The sequence below is a fragment of the Ovis aries genome, chromosome 8 (assembly GCF_016772045.2).
Source record: "Ovis aries strain OAR_USU_Benz2616 breed Rambouillet chromosome 8, ARS-UI_Ramb_v3.0, whole genome shotgun sequence".
Classification (NCBI taxonomy): domain Eukaryota; kingdom Metazoa; phylum Chordata; class Mammalia; order Artiodactyla; family Bovidae; genus Ovis; species Ovis aries.
The window spans coordinates 11,164,637-11,184,152 of record NC_056061.1 but is presented as its reverse complement, the minus strand read 5'-3'; the positions used below and the strand labels follow the sequence as shown (position 1 = coordinate 11,184,152).

Genomic DNA, 19,516 nt, shown 5'->3' with positions numbered 1-19,516 from the left:
AGATTGAACCCATGTCTCCTGCACTGCTGGCAGATTCTTTACCATCTGAGCCACCAGGAAAATCCCAGAGGGTAAGAATTGTCACAGGCTGAAAGACAGCTCACAGCGAGTTCCTGTGCAACAGGGGTGTCATTGTTGAAAAGAGTCTTTCCTTCCAGGACCTGAGTGACACATTTCACCTCATCATAACTAAACTCTTAGGCCTTCTTTCTGCCAATAACTTGAGTCATTCTCAAGTGTGATCTACAATCTCTTCTTCTGGGCCCCAGAGAACTTCCATTCAAAAAAAAAATGCAGTGTACATATGACCAGACACATACATATATTAATATTCTGTAAATTTCAAAATAACCAAACATTCCTATAGCTCTTTATTTCCTAAAGTCTTACATCATCCCTGATTCCCCCAGAGAGGTTAGCTCTTTAATTTCATTTTAGCGTTGTTTATCCATCTGTTTGTTTATTTTTACTCATTCTTGCATTCATTCATTCCACAGTTATTGAACACTTGCCTTATATGAAGCACATTCCACACCCTGGGTGAGATATAAAGATGTGTAAGAGACTTTCCCTATTCTGAAGGATTTCACAATCTCCTGTGTCAGACATGCCTGGAAATAGATAAATTAAAATACCAGAATACCACAAAAATGATAGAATTGCTGTTGGAATACATGGGAGGGTGTTGTATAGTATGCTTGTGGACATTTGAGACAGAGCACAAAGGATGAGAAAAGTTGGCCAGACAGAAAAAACAATCCTTCCTTCTAAGTAACATCATGTACAAAAGCACAAAGTTCTAAAGTATTTGGGAAATGATGAACAGTTTCATGTGGGCAGAATAAAGATGTAATCAACCTCAGATGTAATCAAGAGGTTTAACTGGATGAACACTGGGAAAAGAAACTCCAGGTTTTCTAGCTCAGGAAATAGAATAAATACAGCATATAGTAATATATATATATATATATATGTTTAAACAAGTCTAAGAATATAGCATAGAGTTCAGTTTGGAACATCTGAGAATGTATAAAACCCTGAGGTCATTTGTAGAACAATTCTTATTCTGCTTTTCCAGTAGTTAAAAGAAGTTTCCACCAATACAGATGGTCTTGTTTTGTTCTAAATAGTCAGGAAATAAAAGAATAGGAAAATACAGTGGCAGCCACTAGCTTTTAAAAAAAAGAAAGACTTTATTTCCTGCTACTGATAATAATAGGGCTTTCTGTACGGCAAAGCGGTAAAGAATCCGCCTGCAATTCAGGAGACCTATGAGTGTGGGTTTGATCCCTGAGCGGGGAAAAACCCCTGGAGGAGGAAATGGCAACCCATTCCAGTATTCTTGCCTGGAAAGCCCATAACGTTGCAAAGAATTGGACACGGCAGAGTGAGAGTATACACTATAGACTGTAGATGATAATACTGGAAATCTGGACCGTATTTCTACCACACTTATTTAATTAACCCAGAGGCTTAAAGAGAAGTGTGGTCCAGCTTTCTAGTATTATCCATTTTTAAATTAGTTGAAGCAGTTACACAAATAACTTGGAATCTGTTGTTGTTGTTTAGTTGCTAAGTGGTGTCGTGTCCAACTCTTTGCAACCACACAGACTGTATAGCCTGCCAGGCTCCTCTGTTCATGGTGTTATCCCAGGCAAGAATACAGGAGTCAGTTGTCATTTCCTACTCCAGGGGATCATCCTGACCTGGTGATCTTCCCAACCTAGGAACTTTTTTAAAATATAAATTTATTTATTTTAATTATAGGCTAATTACAATACTGTATTGGTTTTGCCGTACATCAACATGAATCTGCCACAGGTGTACACGTGTTCCCCATCCTGAACCCCTCTCCCACCTCCCTCCCCATACCATCCCTCTGGGTCATCCCAGTGCACCAACCCTGAGCATCCTGTATCATGCATCAAACCTGGACTGGTGATTCATTTCACATATGATATTATACATGTTTTAATGTCATTCTCCTAAATTATGCCACCCTCGCCCTCTCCCACAGAGTCTAAAAGACTGTTCTATACATCTGTGTCTCTTTTGCTGTCTCGCATACAGGGTTATCGTTACCATCTTTCTAAATTCCATATATATGTGTTAGTATACTGTATTGGTGTTTTTCTTTCTGGCTTACTTCACTCTGTATAATTGGCTCCAGTTTCATCCACCTCATTAGAACTGATTCAAATGTATTCTTTTTAATGGCAAAAGAATGGCAAAGCTGTATATGTACCACAGCTTTCTTATCCATTCATCTGCTGATGGACATCTAGGTTGCTTCCATGCCCTGGCTATTATAAACAGTGCTGCAATGAACATTGGGATACATGTGTCTCTTTTGATTCTGGTTTCCTTGGTGTGTATGCCCAGCAGTGGGACTGCTGGGTCATATGGCAGTTCTATTTCCAGTTTTTTAAGGTATCTCCACACTGTTCTCCATAGTGGCTGAACTAGTTTGCATTCCCACCAACAGGGTAAGAGGGTTCCCTTTTCTCCACACCTTCTCCTGCATTTATTGCTTGTAGACTTTTGGATAGCAGCCATTCTGACTGGTGTGAAATAGTACCTCATTGTGGTTTTGATTTGCATTTCTCTGATGATGAGTGATGTTGAGCATCTTTTCATGTGTTTGTTAGCCATCTGCATGTCTTCTTTGGAGAAATGTCCGTTTGGTTCTTTGGCCCATTTTTTGATTGGGTCGTTTATTTTTCTGGAGTTGAGCTTCAGGAGTTGCTTGTATATTTTTGAGATTAATTCCTTGTCAGTTGCTTCATTTGCTATTATTTTCTCCCATTCTGAAGGCTATCTTTTTACCTTATAGTTTCCTTTGTTGTGCAGAAGCTTTTAATTTTAATTAGGTCCAATTTGTTTATTTTTGCTTTTATTTCCAATATTCTGAGAGGTGGGTCATAGAAGATCCTGCTGTGATTTATGTCAAAGAGTGTTTTACCTAGGTTCCCCTCTAGGAGTTTTATAGTTTCTGGTCTAACATTTAGATCTTTAATCCATTTTGAGTTTATTTTTGTGTAAGGTGTTAGAAAGTGTTCTTCTTCTGCTGCTGCTGCTGCTGCTGCTGCTAGGTCACTTCAGTTGTGTCTGACTCTGTGCTACCCCAGAGATGGCAGCCCACCAGGCTCTGCCATCCCTGGGATTCTCCAGGCAAGAACACTGGAGTGGGTTGCCATTTCCTTCTCCAATGCATGAAAGTGAAAAGTGAAAGTGAAGTCACTCAGTCGTGTCCAACTCCTAGCGATCCCAAGGACTGTAGCCTACCAGGCTCCTCCATCCATGGGATTGTCCAGGCAAGAGTACTGGAGTGGGTTGCCATTGTCTTCTCCGAGAAAGTGTTCTAGGTTCATTCTTTTACAAGTGGTTGACCAGTTTTCCCAGCACCACTTGTTAAAGAGATTGTGTTTTCTCCACTGTATATTCTTGCCTCCTTTGTCAAAGATAAGGTGTCCATAGGTGCATGGATTTATCTCTTGGCTTTCTATTTTGTTCCATTGATCTATATTTTTGTCTTTGTGCCGGTACCATACTGTCTTGATGACTGTGGCTTTGTAGTAGAGCCTGAAGTCAGGCAGGGTTCCATTCTTCTTTCTCAAGATTGCTTTGGCTATTTGAGGTTTTTTGTATTTCCATACAAATTGTGAAATTATTTTTTCTAGCTCTGTGAAAAATACCGTTGGTAGCTTCATAGGGATTGCATTGAATCTATAGATTGCTTTGGGTAGTATACCCATTTTCACTATATTGATTCTTCCAATCCATGAACACAGTATATTTCTCCATCTATTAGTGTCCTCTTTGATTTCTTTCACCAGTGTTTTATAGTTTTCTATATATAGGTCTTTTTTTTTTTCAGCTCAGTTCAGTTGCTCAGTCGTGTCCAACTCTTTACGACCCCATGAATCGCAGCACACCAGACCTCCCTGTCCATCACCAACTCCCAGAGTTCACTCAGACTCATGTCCATCGAGTCTATGATGCCATCCAGCCATCTCATCCTCTGTCGTCCCCTTCTCCTCCTGCCCCCAATCTCTCCCAGCATCAGAGTCTTTTCCAATGAGTCAGCTCTTCGCATGAGGTGGCCAAAGTACTGGAGCTTCAGCTTTAGCATCATTCCTTCCAAAGAAATCTCAGGATTGATCTCCGTTAGAATGGACTGGTTGGATCTCCTTGCAGTCCAAGGGACTCTCAAGAGTCTTCTCCAACACCACAGTTCAAAACCATCAATTCTTCGGCACTCAGCCTTCTTCACAGTCCAACTCTCACATACATGACCACAGGAAAAACCATAGCCTTGACTAAATGGACCTTAGTTGGCAAAGTAATGTCTCTGCTTTGGAATATACTATCTAGGTTGGTCATAACTTTTCTTCCAACGAGTAAGCGTCTTTTAATTTCATGGCTGCAGTCACCATCTGCAGTGATTTGGGAGCCCAAAAAAATAAAGTCTGACACTGTTTCTACTGTTTCCCCACCTATTTCCCATGAAGTGAAGGGACCAGATGCCATGATCTTTGTTTACTGAATGTTGAGCTTCAAGCCAACTTTTTCACTCTCCTCTTTCACTTTCATCAAGAGGCTTTTTAGTTCCTCTTCACTTTCTGCCATAAGGGTGGTGTCATCTGCATATCTGAGGTTATTGATATTTCTCCCGGCAATCTTAATTCCAGCTTGTGCTTATTCCAGCCCAGCATTTCTCATGATGTACTCTGCATAGAAGTTAAATAAGCAGGGTGACAATATACAACCTTGACAAACTCCTTTTCCTGATTTGGAACCAGTCTGTTGTTCCATGTCCAATTCTAACTGTTGCTTCTTGACCTGCATACAGATTTCTCAAGAGGCAGGTCAGGTGCTCTGGTATTCCCATCTCTTTCAGAAATTTCCACAGTTTATTGTGATCCACACAGTCAAAGGCTTTGGCATAGTCAATAAAGCAGAAATAGATGTTTTTCTGGAACTCTCTTGCTTTTTCCATGATCCAGCAGATGTTGGCAATTTGATCTCTGGTTCCTCTGCCTTTTCAAACACCAGCTTGAACATCAGGGAGTTCACAGTTCATGTATTGCTGAAGTCTGGCTTGGAGAATTTTGAGCATTACTTTACTAGCATGTGAGATGAGTGCAATTGTGCGTTAGTTTGAGCATCCTTTGGCTTTGCCTTTCTTTGGGACTGGAATGAAAACTGACCTTTTCCAGTCCTATTCCTAAGTATTTTATTCTTTTCATTGCAATGGTGAATGGAATTGTTTCCTTAATTTCTGTTTCTATTTTCTCATTATTAGTGTATAAGAATGCAAGGGATTTCTGTGTGTTGATTTTATACCGTGCAACTTTACTATATTCATTGATTAGCTCTAGTGATATTCTGGTGGAGTCTTTAGGGTTTTCTATGTAGAGGATCATGTCATCTGCAAACAGTGAGAGTTTTACTTCTTCTTTTCCAATTTGGATTCCTTTTATTTCTTTTTCTGCTCTTATTGCTGTGGCCAAAACTTCCAGAACTATGTTGAATAGTAGTGGTGAACGTGGGCACTCTTGTCTTGTTCCTGACTTTAGGGGAAATGCTTTCAATTTTTCACCATTGAGGATAATGTTTTCTGTGGGTTTGTCATATATAGCTTTTATTATGTTGAGGTATGTTCCTTTTCTGCTTTCTGAAGAGTTTTTATCATAAATGGATGTTGAATTTTGTCAAAGGCCGTCTCTGCATCTATTGAGATAATCAAATGGCTTTTATTTTTCAATTTGTTAATGTGGTGAATTACATTGATTGGTTTGTGGATATTGAAGAATCCTTGCATCCCTGGGATAGAGCCCACTTGGTCATGGTGTATGATCTTTTTAATGTGTTGTTGGATTCTGATTGCTAGAATTTTGTTGAGGATTATTGCATCTATGTTCATCAGTGATACTGGCCTGTAGTTTTCTTTTTTTGTGGCATCTATGTCAGGTTTTGGTATTAGGGTGATGGTGGCCTCATAGAATGAGTTTGGAAGTTTACCTTCCTCTGCAATTTTCTGGAAGAGTTAGAGTAGGATAGGTGTTAGCTCTTCTCTAAATTTTTGGTAGAATTCAGCTGTGAAGCCGTCTGGACCTGGGCTTTTATTTGCTGGAAGATTTCTGATTAGAGTTTCAATTTCTATGCTTGTGATTGGGTCTGTTAAGATTTTCTATTTCTTCCTGGTTCAGTTTTGGAAAGTTGTACTTTTCTAAGAATTTGTCCATTTCTTCCAAGTTGTCCATTTTATTGGCATATAATTGCTGATAGTAGTCTGTTATGATCCTTTGTATTTCTCTGTTGTCTGTTGTGATCTTTCCTTTTTCATTCCTAATTTTATTGATTTGATTTTTCTCCCTTTGTTTCTTGATGAGTCTGGCTAATCGTTTGTCAATTTTATTTATCCTTCCAAAGAACCAGCTTTTGGCTTTGTTGATTTTTGCTATGGTCTCTTTTGTTTCTTTTGCATTTATTTCTGCCCTAATTTTTAAGATTTCTTTCCTTCTACTAACCCTCAGGTTCTTCATTTCTTCCTTTTCTAGTTGCCTTAGGTGTAGAGTTATGTTATTTATTTGACTTTTTTCTTGTTTCTTGAGGTATGCCTGTATTGCTATGAACCTTCCCCTTAGCACTGCTTTTACAGTGTCCCACAGGTTTTGGGTTGTTGTGTTTTCATTCGTTTCTATGCATATTTTGATTTCTTTTTGGATTTCTTCTGTGATTTGTTGGTTACTCAGAAGCGTGTTGTTCAGCCTCCATATGTTGGATTTTTAAATAGTCTTTCTCCTGAAATTGAGATCTAATCTTACTGCATTGTGGTCAGAAAAGATGCTTGGAATGATTTCAATTTTTTTGAATTTACCAAAGCTAGATTTATGGCTCAGGATGTGATCTATCCTGGAAACTGTTCCATGTGCGCTTGGGAAAAAGGTGGAATTCATTGTTTTGGGGTGAAATGTCCTATAGATATCAATTAGGTCTAACTGGTCTATTGTATCATTTAAAGTTTGTGTTTCCTCGTTAATTTTCTGTTTAGTTGATCTATCTATACGTGTGAGTGGGATATTAAGTCTTCCACTGTTATTGTGTTATTGTTAATTTCCCTTCATACTTGTTAGCATTTGTCTTACATATTGTGGTGCTCCTATGTTGGGTGCATATATATTTATAGTTGTTATATCTTCTTCTTGGATTGATCCTTTGATCATTATGTAGTGTCCTTCTTTGTCTGTTTTTACAGCCTTTGTTTTAAAGTCTATTTTATCTGATATGAGTATTGCCACTCCTGCTTTCTTTTGGTCTCTATTTGCATGGAATATCTTTTTCCAGCCCTTCACTTTCAGTCTGTATGTGTCCCTTGTTTTGAGGTGGGTCTCTTGTAGACAACATATATAGGGGTCTTGTTTTTGTATCCATTCAGCCAGTCTTTTGTCTTTTGGTTGGGGCATTCAACCCATTTACATTTAAGGTAATTATTTGACTGTGTGGATCACAATAAACTGTGGAAAATTCTGAAAGAGATGGGAATGCCAGACCATCTGACCTGCCTCTTGAGAAATCTGTATGTAGGTCAGGAAGCAACAGTTAGAACTGGACATGAAACAACAGACTGGTTCCAAAGAGGAAAAGGAGTACATCAAAGCTGTATATTGTCACCCTGCTTATTTAACTTCTATGCTGAGTACGTCATGAGAAATCCTGGACTGGAAGAAACAGAAGCTGGAATCAAGATTGCCGGGAGAAATATCAATAACCTCAGATATGCAGATGACACCACCCTTATGGCAGAAAGTGAAGAGGAACTAAAAGCCTCTTGATGAAAGTGAAAGAGGAGAGTGAAAAAGTTGGCTTAAAGCTCAACATTCAGAAAATGAAGATCATGGCATCCGGTCTCATCACTTCATGGGAAATAGATGGGGAAACAGTGGAAACAGTGTCAGACTTTATTTTTGGGGGCTCCCAAATCACTGCAGATGGTGACTGCAGCCATGAAATTAAAAGACGCTTACTCCTTGGAAGAAAAGTTATGACCGATCTAGATAGCATATTGAAAAGCAGAGACATTACTTTGCCGACTAAGGTCCATCTGGTCGAGGCTATGTTTTTTCCAGTGGTCATGTATGGATGTGAGAGTTGGACTGTGAAGAAAGCTGATCACTGAAGAATTGATGGTTTTGAACTGTGGTGTTGGAGAAGACTCTTGAGAGTCCCTTGGACTGCAAGGAGATCCAACCAGTCCATTCTGAAGGAGATCAGCCCTGAGATTTCTTTGGAAGGAATGATGCTAAAGCTGAAACTCCAATACTTTGGCCACCTCATGTGAAGAGTTGACTCATTGGAAAAGACTTTGATGCTGGGAGGGATTGGGGGCAGGAGGAGAAGGGGACGACAGAGGATGAGCTGGCTGGATGGCATCACTGACTCAATGGATATGAGTCTGAGTGAACTCTGGGAGTTGGTGATAGACAGGGAGGCCTGGTGTGCTGTGATTCATGGCGTCGCAGAGTCGGACATGACTGAGTGACTGAACTGAACTGAACTGATGATCCCATTGCCATTTACTTTATTGTTTTGGGTTCGAGTTTATATACCCTTTTTGTGTTTCCTGTCTAGAGATGATCCTTTAGCATTTGTTGGAGAGCTGGTTTGGTGGTGCTGAATTCTTTGCTTGTCTATAAAGCTTTTGATTTCTCCTTCATACTTGCATGAGATCCTTGCTGAGTACAGTAATCTGGGCTGTAGATTATTTTCTTTCATCACTTTAAGTATGTCCTGCCATTCCCTCCTGGCCTGAAGAGTTTCTATTAAAAGATCAGCTATTATCTTTATGCAAATCCCCTTGTGTGGTATTTGTTATTTTTCCCTTCCTGCTTTTAATATTTGCTCTCTGTGTTTGATCTTTGTTAATTTGAGTAATATGTGTCTTGGGGTGTTCCGCCTTGGGTTTATCCTGTTTGGCACTCTCTGGGTTCCCTGGACTTGGGTGATTATTTCTTTCCCCATTTTAAGGAAGTTTTCAACTATTATCTCCTCAAGTATTTTCTCATGGTCTTTCTTTTTGTCTTCTTCTTCTGGGACTCCTATGATTCGAATGTTGGGGCATTTAACATTGTCCCAGAGGTCTCTGAGATTGTCCTCATTTCTTTTAATTAGTTTTTCTTTTTTCCTCTCTGATTCATTTATTTCTGCCATTCTATATTTTACCTCATAATCCTATCCTATTCTACTGTTAGTTCCCTCCAGAGTGTTTTTGATCTCATTCATTGCATTATTCATTATATATTGACTCTTTTTTTGTTTCTTCTAGGTCCTTGTTAAAGCTTTCTTGCATCTTCTCAATCCTTGTTTCCAGGATATTTATCTGTGATTCCATTTTGTTTTCAAGATTTTGGATCATTTTTGCTATCATTATTTGGAATTCTTTATCAGGTAGATTCCCTGTCTCTTCCTCTTTTGTTTGGTTTGGTGGGCATTTATCCTGTTCCTTTACCTGCTGGGTATTCCTCTGTCTCTTCATCTTGTTTATATTGCTGTGTTTGGGGTGGCCTTTCTGTATTCTGGTGGTTTGTGGAGTTCTCTTTATTTTGGAGTTTCCTCACTGTGGGTGGGGTGGTACGAGTGGCTTGTCAAGGTTTTCTGGTTAGGGAAGTTTGTGTCGGTGTTCTGGTGGGTGGAGCTGGATTTCTTCTCTCTGGAGTGCAATGAAGTGTCCAGTCATGAGTTATGAGATGTCAGTGGGTTTGGAGTGACTTTGGGAAGCCTGTATATTGAAGCTCAGACTATGTTCCTGTGTTGCTGGAGATTTTGCATGGTATGTCTTGCTCTGGAGCTTGTTGGCCCTTGGGTGGTGCTTGGTTTCAGTGTAGGTATGGAGGCGTTTGATGAGCTCCTCTCAATCAATGTTCCCTGGAGTCAGGAGTTCTCTGGTGTTCTCAGGATTTGGACTTAAGCCCCCTGCTTCTGGTTTTCAGTCTTATTTTTACAGTAGCCTCAAGACTTCTCCATCTATACAGCACCATTGATAAAACATCTCCTTTTGGAGACAATGGGCTGCTTTTCTGGATGCCTGAGGTCATCTACTGGCATTCAGAAGTTATTTTGTGGAATTTACTCAGTGTTCAAGTGTTCTTTTGATGAATTTGTGGGGGAGAAAGTGGTCTCCCCATCCTATTCCTCTGCTACCTTAGGACTGCCCGCCCCCAACTTAGGAACTGAAGCTGGGTCTCCAGTTTGGCAGGCAGATTCTTTACCACCGCACCACCCAGGAAGCCCATAACTTAAAATGCTAGTTATTAAAACAATTGAAATTAGAGTGGATGCAGATGGATAGGTCAGAACAAAGTTGCAATGCCCGTATTAAAAATAAATTAGATCATGGTGGGGGAAATAAATCTATTAATTATATTAAAAAGTTAACTGATTTATATTACCAACTTGGTTTTCTAATTTGGTGTAAATGTGGTGTAGATATGTATTCTTCTATGTATGTATCTACATGTAGCAATCTATTATGAAGTACTATGAATTATTGGAATAGAATAATATAATGTATTTCTTATAGTTTTCTTTTTTCTAACCTTTTATTTTAAAATAGTTCCAAATTACAGAAAAGTTATAAGAAAAATGTGAATAGCTTATATTGCTACAATATCACACTCAGTAAATTTAGCATTGATATAACATTTTTTATCAAATCAACAATTTGTATTACACTTTGAACAATTTTCTCATAATGTTTATATAGTCTTTTTCCTTTCAGTGCAAGACCAAGACTAGTCTAGGCTCATACATTTCAAGAAGTTGTCACATCTCTGTATTCTATCATATGAAATATTTCACTAGTCTATGATATTTTGAAGGCTATAGCAAAGTTATTCCATAGAATATTCCTAAATATTTATTTGCCTGAGGTTTTTTTTCACATATTCAGGTAATGCCTTCCTGGCCAGAATGCTAAGAAAGTGATGTTGTGTTCTTTTCAGAGTGTCATATCTAGAATCACATGATGTCCACTAATCCCTCCTTGGTGATGTTAATTTCAATCACTGGTCAATTTGTTGTCTGGTTTCTCCACTATATTCTTACTAACTTCCTCCTTGAGACTAATAAACAGTCCAAGGGGTTGAAACCATTCTGCTGTTCAACAAACCTATCAAACTCATTCCATAACCCCTGCTTTCATATCCATCTATTGATTATTTTCTTGGGCTCAGAATCACTGCAGATGGTGACTGTAGCCATGAAATTAAAAGATGCTTGCTCCTTGGAAGAAAAACTATGACCAACTTAGCATATTAAGAAGCTGGCCTCTGTAGATTTATTTGTGCCCCTATTCTATTTTTTTCCCTTTTTCATGAGTTCATCCTTAATTTCTGGTACAACAATGGGTTCCATATTCATCTTGTACCTTCCTTACCCCAGCTCTGCAATCAGTTAACTCATATTTTATCAGCTCCATGGAGCCATTTGGGGCTTCCCAGGTGGTGCCAGTGGTAAAGAACCCACCTGCCAATGCAAGGGAAACAAGAGACTCAGTTTCAGTCCCTGGGTCAGGAAGATCCCCTGGAGAAGGGACTGGTAATCCACTCCAGTATTCTTGCCTGGAGAATCCTATGGACAGAGGAGCCTGACATGGTCAATAGGGTTGCGAGGAGTAGGACACAACTGAATTGATTTAGCCCACATGGAGCCATTTAAAACATTTTACTTTTTAACATTCAAAACATAAATGAAAGATTTACTCTGGCATTCTGGATCTATTCCTCATTATTGCTTGCTCTGCCACTAAGGAAAAATACTAAAATGCTCTCTTTTTAACAAATGTGAGTCTCGTTTTAAAATATCATCACACTTTGGTGGGTTAAAAAAAAAAAATCAACCAATGATTCAATCAATGATTTCAATCAATGATTTTAAAAAATCATTAAGAAATCTCTGATAGAACTTGTAAATCAGAGAATAACATGCTGGATTAGAATACTTTCCTTGGCCTCTAGAGCATGTTAACAGGACTAAGGTGATAATCATATATATTGCTCACATTATGGGAGCAACTGTGGTGTCTTCATTTGTCTGCTGGACATCTGCGGCTCGTTAGCTCGTACACCCAACAGTTCTGGTGATGTAGCTTAGCACCTGCCACCACTGTCAACTGTTGAAATTGGCTTTCATCACTGATTTTTAAACAATTTGGAGCACCACCTGTTGTTTTTCTTAATGTGATCTTTCTATCACATGATTTAATCATGATTTTATGCTTCTCAGCATGCAATAGTGTATATTAAGTTAAGTAGCATTAGAATACAAAGATTGGGTAAATTTGGGAATAGAGTAATAGACCCTGATTCTATTGAACAATGAAATTGCAATCTGACCCAATTCATTTCTTTAGTGCAGTATGCAGGTTATAGAGATCTTATCATAGCTCTTTTTTTTTTTTTTTTTACAATTATTTAAGACCTTTATTAACAGGTGCTTGCAGTTTGTTGACTTTTTTTTTGAAAAAATCAAGCTGTAAACTTTTATTACAAATTAAAAATGAGGTTCTTAAAAATCTCAACTTGACCAGATATGAAACAATTTAAAACCTTTAAAGGTGTATTGAGAAAAAAACAGGCTTTTTTTTTTTTTTTTTAAAAACACGTTTGTCATTACCAAAAAGAGACGTCTTTAGGTAAAAATAATAAAAACCCCATGCTGCATAGATAATGCAGATAGTTCTAGTTATCTGGTCAACAGGCAAAAAGCAAGCACTTAAGGTCTTCAGCTCCAATCTTTTGTTCATTTCTTATTGCTGGAATTTCATATTCATTTCTTCTTGTTGGATGACTAAACCGGATGATGGTAGAGATGGTAAGCCGGCATTTACTCAGCCCCGCCCTGCTCAGCCCCGGGAGCGTACGAATTCTCAGCTGGTGGATCGGCTGCTTTTGTCTCTTTGCCATCTTGTGGTTTAGGGTTTTCTGGGCGTCTGCGTCGGTAATTGAAGTTGCGGCGGTACCGACGTTGAGGTGGCTGCTGACCTTGGGTCTCATCTCCTTGGTTTTCCTTATCTTCTTCATTGCCGTCCTCTCTGGGCTGTCTTTGGCGAGGAGGGCCCCTGCGGAATCGTGGTCTGTAGCCCCGATACAGGTTCTGTCTCACTGGTCTGCCTTGTTCTCCGGCACCTTGGTTGTCAGCACCCTCCATCACTTCTCCCTGCACAGGAGGGTTGGAGTACTGTGGTCGACGCCCGTAGGGTCTCCGCATGTAGTAAGGTGGGAACCTCCGCCTGCGGTAGGGCCGGCGCTGTTGGGCCTGGCCTTCGGGAGCGCTCTCCGATCCCTCATTCTTTTCCCCACTCTCACTGTTCTGGTAATTCTGCTGGTAATTGCGTGGAGGACCCCTGCGACGTGGATAGCGTCTATAATGGTTACGGTCTGCTGCGTATTTACTGCCTTGCACTGGAACTCCACCAGGGCCTGTAACATTCGCTGCCTCCGCACCCTTTTCTCCTTCAACAACATCAAACTCCACAGTCTCTCCATCTCCTACACTGCGAAGGTACTTCCTGGGGTTATTCTTCTTTATGGCAGTCTGGTGTACAAATACATCTTCCTTGGTGTCATTCCTGTTGATGAAACCATATCCGTTTCTTACATTGAACCATTTTACTGTTCCCAAAACCTTCGTTGCGATGACCTTCTTGTCCCCGCCGGCAGGCGCCGCCGATGTGAGGCCGCCCGGGCCGCCGCTCCCTGCGCCGCTGCCCGTCGTGCCGGGCTTGGTGTCGGCAGCGCTGAGGGGCGGCGGGCGGCTGCTGGGTCTCGGCCTCGCTGCTCATAGTTGCGGTGATGGTGACTGGGGCCGGCTGCGGCAGCTGCGGCTCCTCCCGGGGTGTGATGGTAACTAGGCCGGCGGCGGCGGTGGGGCTGCTCAGGGCTCTCTGGGGTCCGCTCTCCGCTCCCGCTACCGATCGAACTCCATAGCTCTTTAAGTAATGCAACTTATATAGTGTGGGATGCACATTTGAATAAAATTTTGTAACAGACAAAGAAACAGTTTCGAAATTAGTGCTCTTGGGTTTTTCTGAGAGTACTATTGAGGGTAAAGAATCTGCCTGCAATGCAGGAGACCTGGGCTCAATCCCTGGGTTGGGAAGATAATGGCAACCCACTCCAGTATTCTTGCCTGGAGAATTCTTGGACAGAGGAGCCTGGTGGGCAGCAGTCCATAAGGCCGCACAGAGTCGGACACGATTAAAGTGAATTAGCACACATGCAATATTTATTTGGCTCATGAAATTTTGTTTGGGCTCCACTGGTCTGAGTCTTCAGGTCTTAATCATGTGGGTCTGCCGTCAAGTCAGGTTGGCTGGAGGCTGCTCTGATATGGCTCTCTATGCAATTTATCATCCTTGTCCTTACTAAATATGTGTGCTTGTTCACATGGGCAAGCTCCAATGTGCAAGTTTTTCTCAAGCTTCTGTTGCTCATGTCTGCTTTGCTAATGCTCAAATCAAAGGTGACAAAACAGATTTCACCTATAATGGGAGGACTTGTAAAATCAGATTGCAAGGACTTGGGTTCAGGGAGAGAAAGAGTTTGTGGTCACTTTTAGAATTCATCTACATCTTAATATGAATAATATAAAATTATAAATAAATTATTAATTATAATAATAAATTATTAATTATAATATAATTAATAATAAATTATTGATTATAATTGTTAATACAAATTCAGATGATAGTTCCATAGTGTTTTATGTTTTCAGGAACTGAAGCCTCTTCATACCTGCTAAGTCGCTTCAGTTGTGTCCAACTTTTTGTGACCCTATGGACTGCAGCCTGCCAGGCTCCTCTGTCCATGGGATTCTCCAGGGAAGAACTGGAGTGGGTTGCCATGCCCTCCTCCAGGGGATCTTCCTGACCAGGATTGAACCCATGTCTCATTATGTTTCTAGCACTGGCAGGCAAGTTCTTTACCACTAGCACCACTTGGGAAGCCCTATACCTTGGAAGGTGTAGGCACTAAAGGAAGAGACGCTGCATCATGGTAAAGTGAACACGGTCATTCTTCTGTTTCCATTGGGGATTGGTTCTAGGACCTACCACCCTCCCTCCTGCCCACAGATACTAAAATTCAAGGAAGCTCAAGTACCCTATATGAAATGATGTAGTATTTGCATATATCCTTTGTACATCCTTCTGTACATGTTAATTCACCTCTAAATTGATTATTAATATATAATAATACCATACTATAATATATATAATAGAATGTAAATGCTGATTAAATAGTTGTCAGGATGTGGCAGTATAAAGTTTTGCTTTTGGAAATCTTCTGTAATGTTTTTTTCTAAATAGTTTTGATCTGTGGTTAATTGAATCAGAGGATGTGGGTTTGGAGGGTCAGCTGTGTGTGGTTTATTGCAGATGCTCCCTTATCAGCTGTTCCAGTGCCTGTTAATAGCACCTCACTTTTCTTTTAGGAAGTTTTCCTTCCTTCATCCCAATTCAAAGGATGTGAAGGGCAAACAATGCATGTATTCCATACTGTGCTGTCATCTCTTAAAAATCTCGGTCGGAAGTGAAGTGACACAAACACAGAAGGCAGGGCCCTAGAAAGACCATCGAGAGTGTCTGTGGTTGAGATTCCCAGAGACAACCTGGTTCTTTTATTTCTTGGAATCTGATTGCTCAGCATTTTCTTCAATACTGTTTGTATCTTTTAAAATGTTTTGCTTTACGTAAACATATTTATTTAATAATATGTATGATTTGCTTGCATGCTCAATCACTAAATTGGGTTTGACTCTTTGTGACAACATGGACTGTAGGGTTTGTCCCTGCCAGGCTGTCCATGTGATTTCCCAAGCAACAATACTGGAGTGGGTTGCCATTTCCTTCTCCAGGGGATCTTCCTGATCCAGGGATCAAATCTGTGTCTCCTGCATTGGCAGGTGGGTTCTTTGCCACTGAGCCACCTGGGAAGCCCATGTATAATTTACTATAGGATATATAAATAATATGTGAAGCAGGATATTTATGAAGATAACACATATATCATAAACAAATGTGTATTTTTTTATTTTGCCAGAATTTTTTTTCTAGCCCAAATAGACTTAATAAGAAATTAATATAGCTTACTTCAAAACTGAATATAACAAGTCCTGAATCCCAAAACCTTACTGAGGGCAGTACAGTCTTTCATTTAACAACTACTAGCTGAATACCACATTTTGTGGATCACGTTTTGTCAAAACTCTCCACCATGACCCATCCGTCCTGGGTGGCCCAACACGCCATGGCTCATAGTTTCATTGAGTTAGACAAGGCTGTGGTCTATGTGATTAGATTGGTTAGTTTTCTGTGATTGTGGTTTTTGGGCTTTCTTGGTGGCTCAGATGTTAACGCGTGTGCCTGGAATGCAGGAGACCAGGGTTTGATCCCTGGGTTGGGAAGATCCCCTGGAGAAGAAAAATGGCAGCCCACTCCAGTACTCTTGCCTGAAGAATCCCATGGAGGGAGGAGCCTGGTAGGCTACAGTCCATGGGGTCGCAAAGAGTGGGACAGGACTGAGCAAGTTCACTTTTCACTTTTTCACCTTCTGATGGAGAAAGATAAGAGGCTTATGGAAGCTTCCTCATGGGAAAGACTGACTGAGGGGGAAACTGGGTCTTGTTCTGATGGGCAGGGCCATGCTCAATAAATCTTTAATCCAAATTTCTGTTGATGGGTGGAGTTGTGTTCCCTCCCTGCTATTTACCTGTGGACAAGCTATGGTGGAGGTAGTGAAGACAATGGTGACCTCCTTCAAAAGATCCCATGCATGCAATGCTACACTCAGTGCGCATAGCCCTGCAGTGGGCCGCCACCGATCCACACCTCCACTGGAGACTCTCGGACACTCATGGGCAAGTCTGGGTCAGTCTCCCATGGGGTCACCGCTCCCCTCTCCTGGGTCCTGGCATACACAAGGTTCCCCCTGTGCCCTCAAAGAGTCTACTTCCCAGTCCTGAGTAAGCTCTGGCAGCTCTACAGTGGGGTCAATGGCGACCTCCTCCAAGAGGGCTTATGACTTACTCAAGTCTGCTGCACCCAGAACCTCTGTCCCTGCGGCAGTCCACTGCTGACCCATACCTCCACAGGAGACACTCAAACACAGTTCTGTCCAATCTCTGCGGGGTCCCTGGGTCCTGGTGTGCACAAGGCCTGCCCAAGCCCTTGAACTTCTCTGGCAGGAATGGGGTCCAACTTGAAACGTGAATTCACCACTCCTACCATCTTGCTGGGGCTTCTCCTTTGCCCTTGGGCATGGGGTATCTCTTCACAGCTGTTCCATGACCTACCATCTTACTGGGGTTTCTCTGACCTTGGACATGGGGTATCTCCTCACAGCCACTCGCTCCAGGACTGCGCAGCCGCCACTTGACAAAATTCCACTGGAGAAGGGAATGGCAAACCACTTCAGCATTCTTGCCTTGAGAACCCCATGAACAGTAAGAAAAGGCAAAAAGATAGGACACCGAAAGATGAACCTCCAAGGTTGGTAGGTGCCCAATATGCTACTGGAGATCAGTGGAGAAATAATTCCAGAAAGAATGAAGAGACAGAGCCAAAGCAAAAACAACACCCAGTTGTGGATGTGACTGGATATGGAAATAAGATCCGATGCTGTAAAGAACAATATTGCATAGGAACCTGGAATGTTAGGTCCATGAATCAAGACAAATTGGAAGTGGTCAAACAGGAGACGGCAAGAGTGAACATTGACATTTCAGGAATCAGCAAACTAAAATGGGCAGGAATGGGTAAATTTAACTGAAATGACCATTTTATCTACTACTGTGGGTGAGAATCTCTTAGAAGAAATGGAGTAGCCATCATAGTATACAAGAATCCGAAATACAGTACTTGGATGTAATCTCAAAAATGACAGAATGATCTCTGTTCATTTCCAAGGCAAACCATTCAATATCATGGTAATCCAAGTATCTGCCCCAATGAGTAACGCTGAAAAAGCTGAAGTTGAACGGTTTTGTGAAGACCTACAAGACCTTCTAGAACTAATACCCAAAACAGATGTCCTTTTCATTATAGAGGCCTGGAATGCAAAACTAGGAAGTCAAGAAATACTTGGAGTAACAGGCAAATTTGGCCTTGGAGTACAGAATGAAGCAGGGCAAAGGCTAATAGAGTTTTGCCAAGAGAATGCATTGGTCATAGCAAACACCCTCTTCCAACAACACAAGAGAAGACTCTACACATGGACATCACCAGATGGTCAATACCAAAAGCAGATTAATTATATTCTTTGCAGCCAAAGATGGAGAAGCTCTATACAGTCAGCAAAAACAAGACCAGGAGCTGACTGTGGCTCAGATCATGAACTCTTTATTGCCAAATTCAGACTGAAATTGAAGAAAAATGGTACGGGGAGGGAAGTGGGAGGGGGGTTCAGGATTGGGAACATGTGTACACCCGTGGTGGATTCATGTTGATGTATGGCAAAACCAATACAATATTGTAAAGTAGTTAGCCTCCAATTAAAATAAACAAATTTAAATTTTAAAAAAAAGAAAATAGGGAAAACCACTAGACCATTCAGGTATGACCTAAATCAAAACCCTTATGATTATACAGTGGAAGTGAGAAATAGATTTAAGGGACTAGATCTGATAGAGTGCCTGATGAACTATGGAATGAGGTTCGTGACATTACACAGGAGACAGGTATCAAGATCATCGCCAAGAAAAATAAATGCAAAAATGCTAAATGGCTGTCTGAGGTGGCCTTACAAATAGCTATGAAAAGAAGAGAAGTGAAAAGCAAAGGAGAAAAGGAAAGATATACCCATTTGAATGCAGAGTTCCAAAGAATAGCAAGGAGAGATAAGATAGCCTTTGTCAGTGATCAGTGCAAAGACATAGAGGAAAACAATAGAACAGGAAAGACGAGAGATCTCTTCAAGAAAATTAGAGATACCAAGGGAACTTTTCATGCAAAGATGGGCTCGAAAAAGGACAGAAATGGTATGGACCTAACAGAAGCAAAAGATATTAAGAAGAGGTGGCAAGAATACACAGAAGAACTATACAAAATAGATCTTCATGACCCAGATAATTACAATGGTGTGCTCACTCACCTAGAACCAGACATTCTGGAATGTGAAGTCAAATGCGCCTTAGGAAGCATCACTACGAACAAAGCTAGTGGAGGTGATGGAATTCCAGTTGAGCTCTTTCAAATCCTGAAAGATGATGCTGTGAAAGTGCTGCACTCAATATGCCAGCAAATCTGGAAGACTCAGCAGTGGCCACGGGACTGGAAAAGGTCAATTATCATTCTAATCCCAAAGAAAGGCAATGCCAAAGAATGCTCAAACTACCACACAATTGCACTCATCTCACACACTGGTAAAGTAATGCTCAAAATTCTCCAAGCCAGACTTCAGCAATACATGAACCGTGAACTTCCAGATGTTCAAGCTGGTTTTAGAAAAGGCAGAAGAAT

At 40.8% G+C, this 19,516-nt stretch overlaps 1 protein-coding gene across 1 annotated transcript; it reads right to left on the bottom strand.

Annotated features, from left to right (window-relative positions):
- Positions 1-12,468: 12,468 nt before the first annotated feature.
- Positions 12,469-13,982, bottom strand: LOC106991542 (Y-box-binding protein 1-like). Its single transcript, XM_042253196.2, is given in 2 exon segments — positions 12,469-13,801; positions 13,803-13,982. Coding segments are annotated over 2 exon segments (957 nt in total). The 5' UTR covers positions 13,844-13,982; the 3' UTR covers positions 12,469-12,885.
- Positions 13,983-19,516: the final 5,534 nt, after the last annotated feature.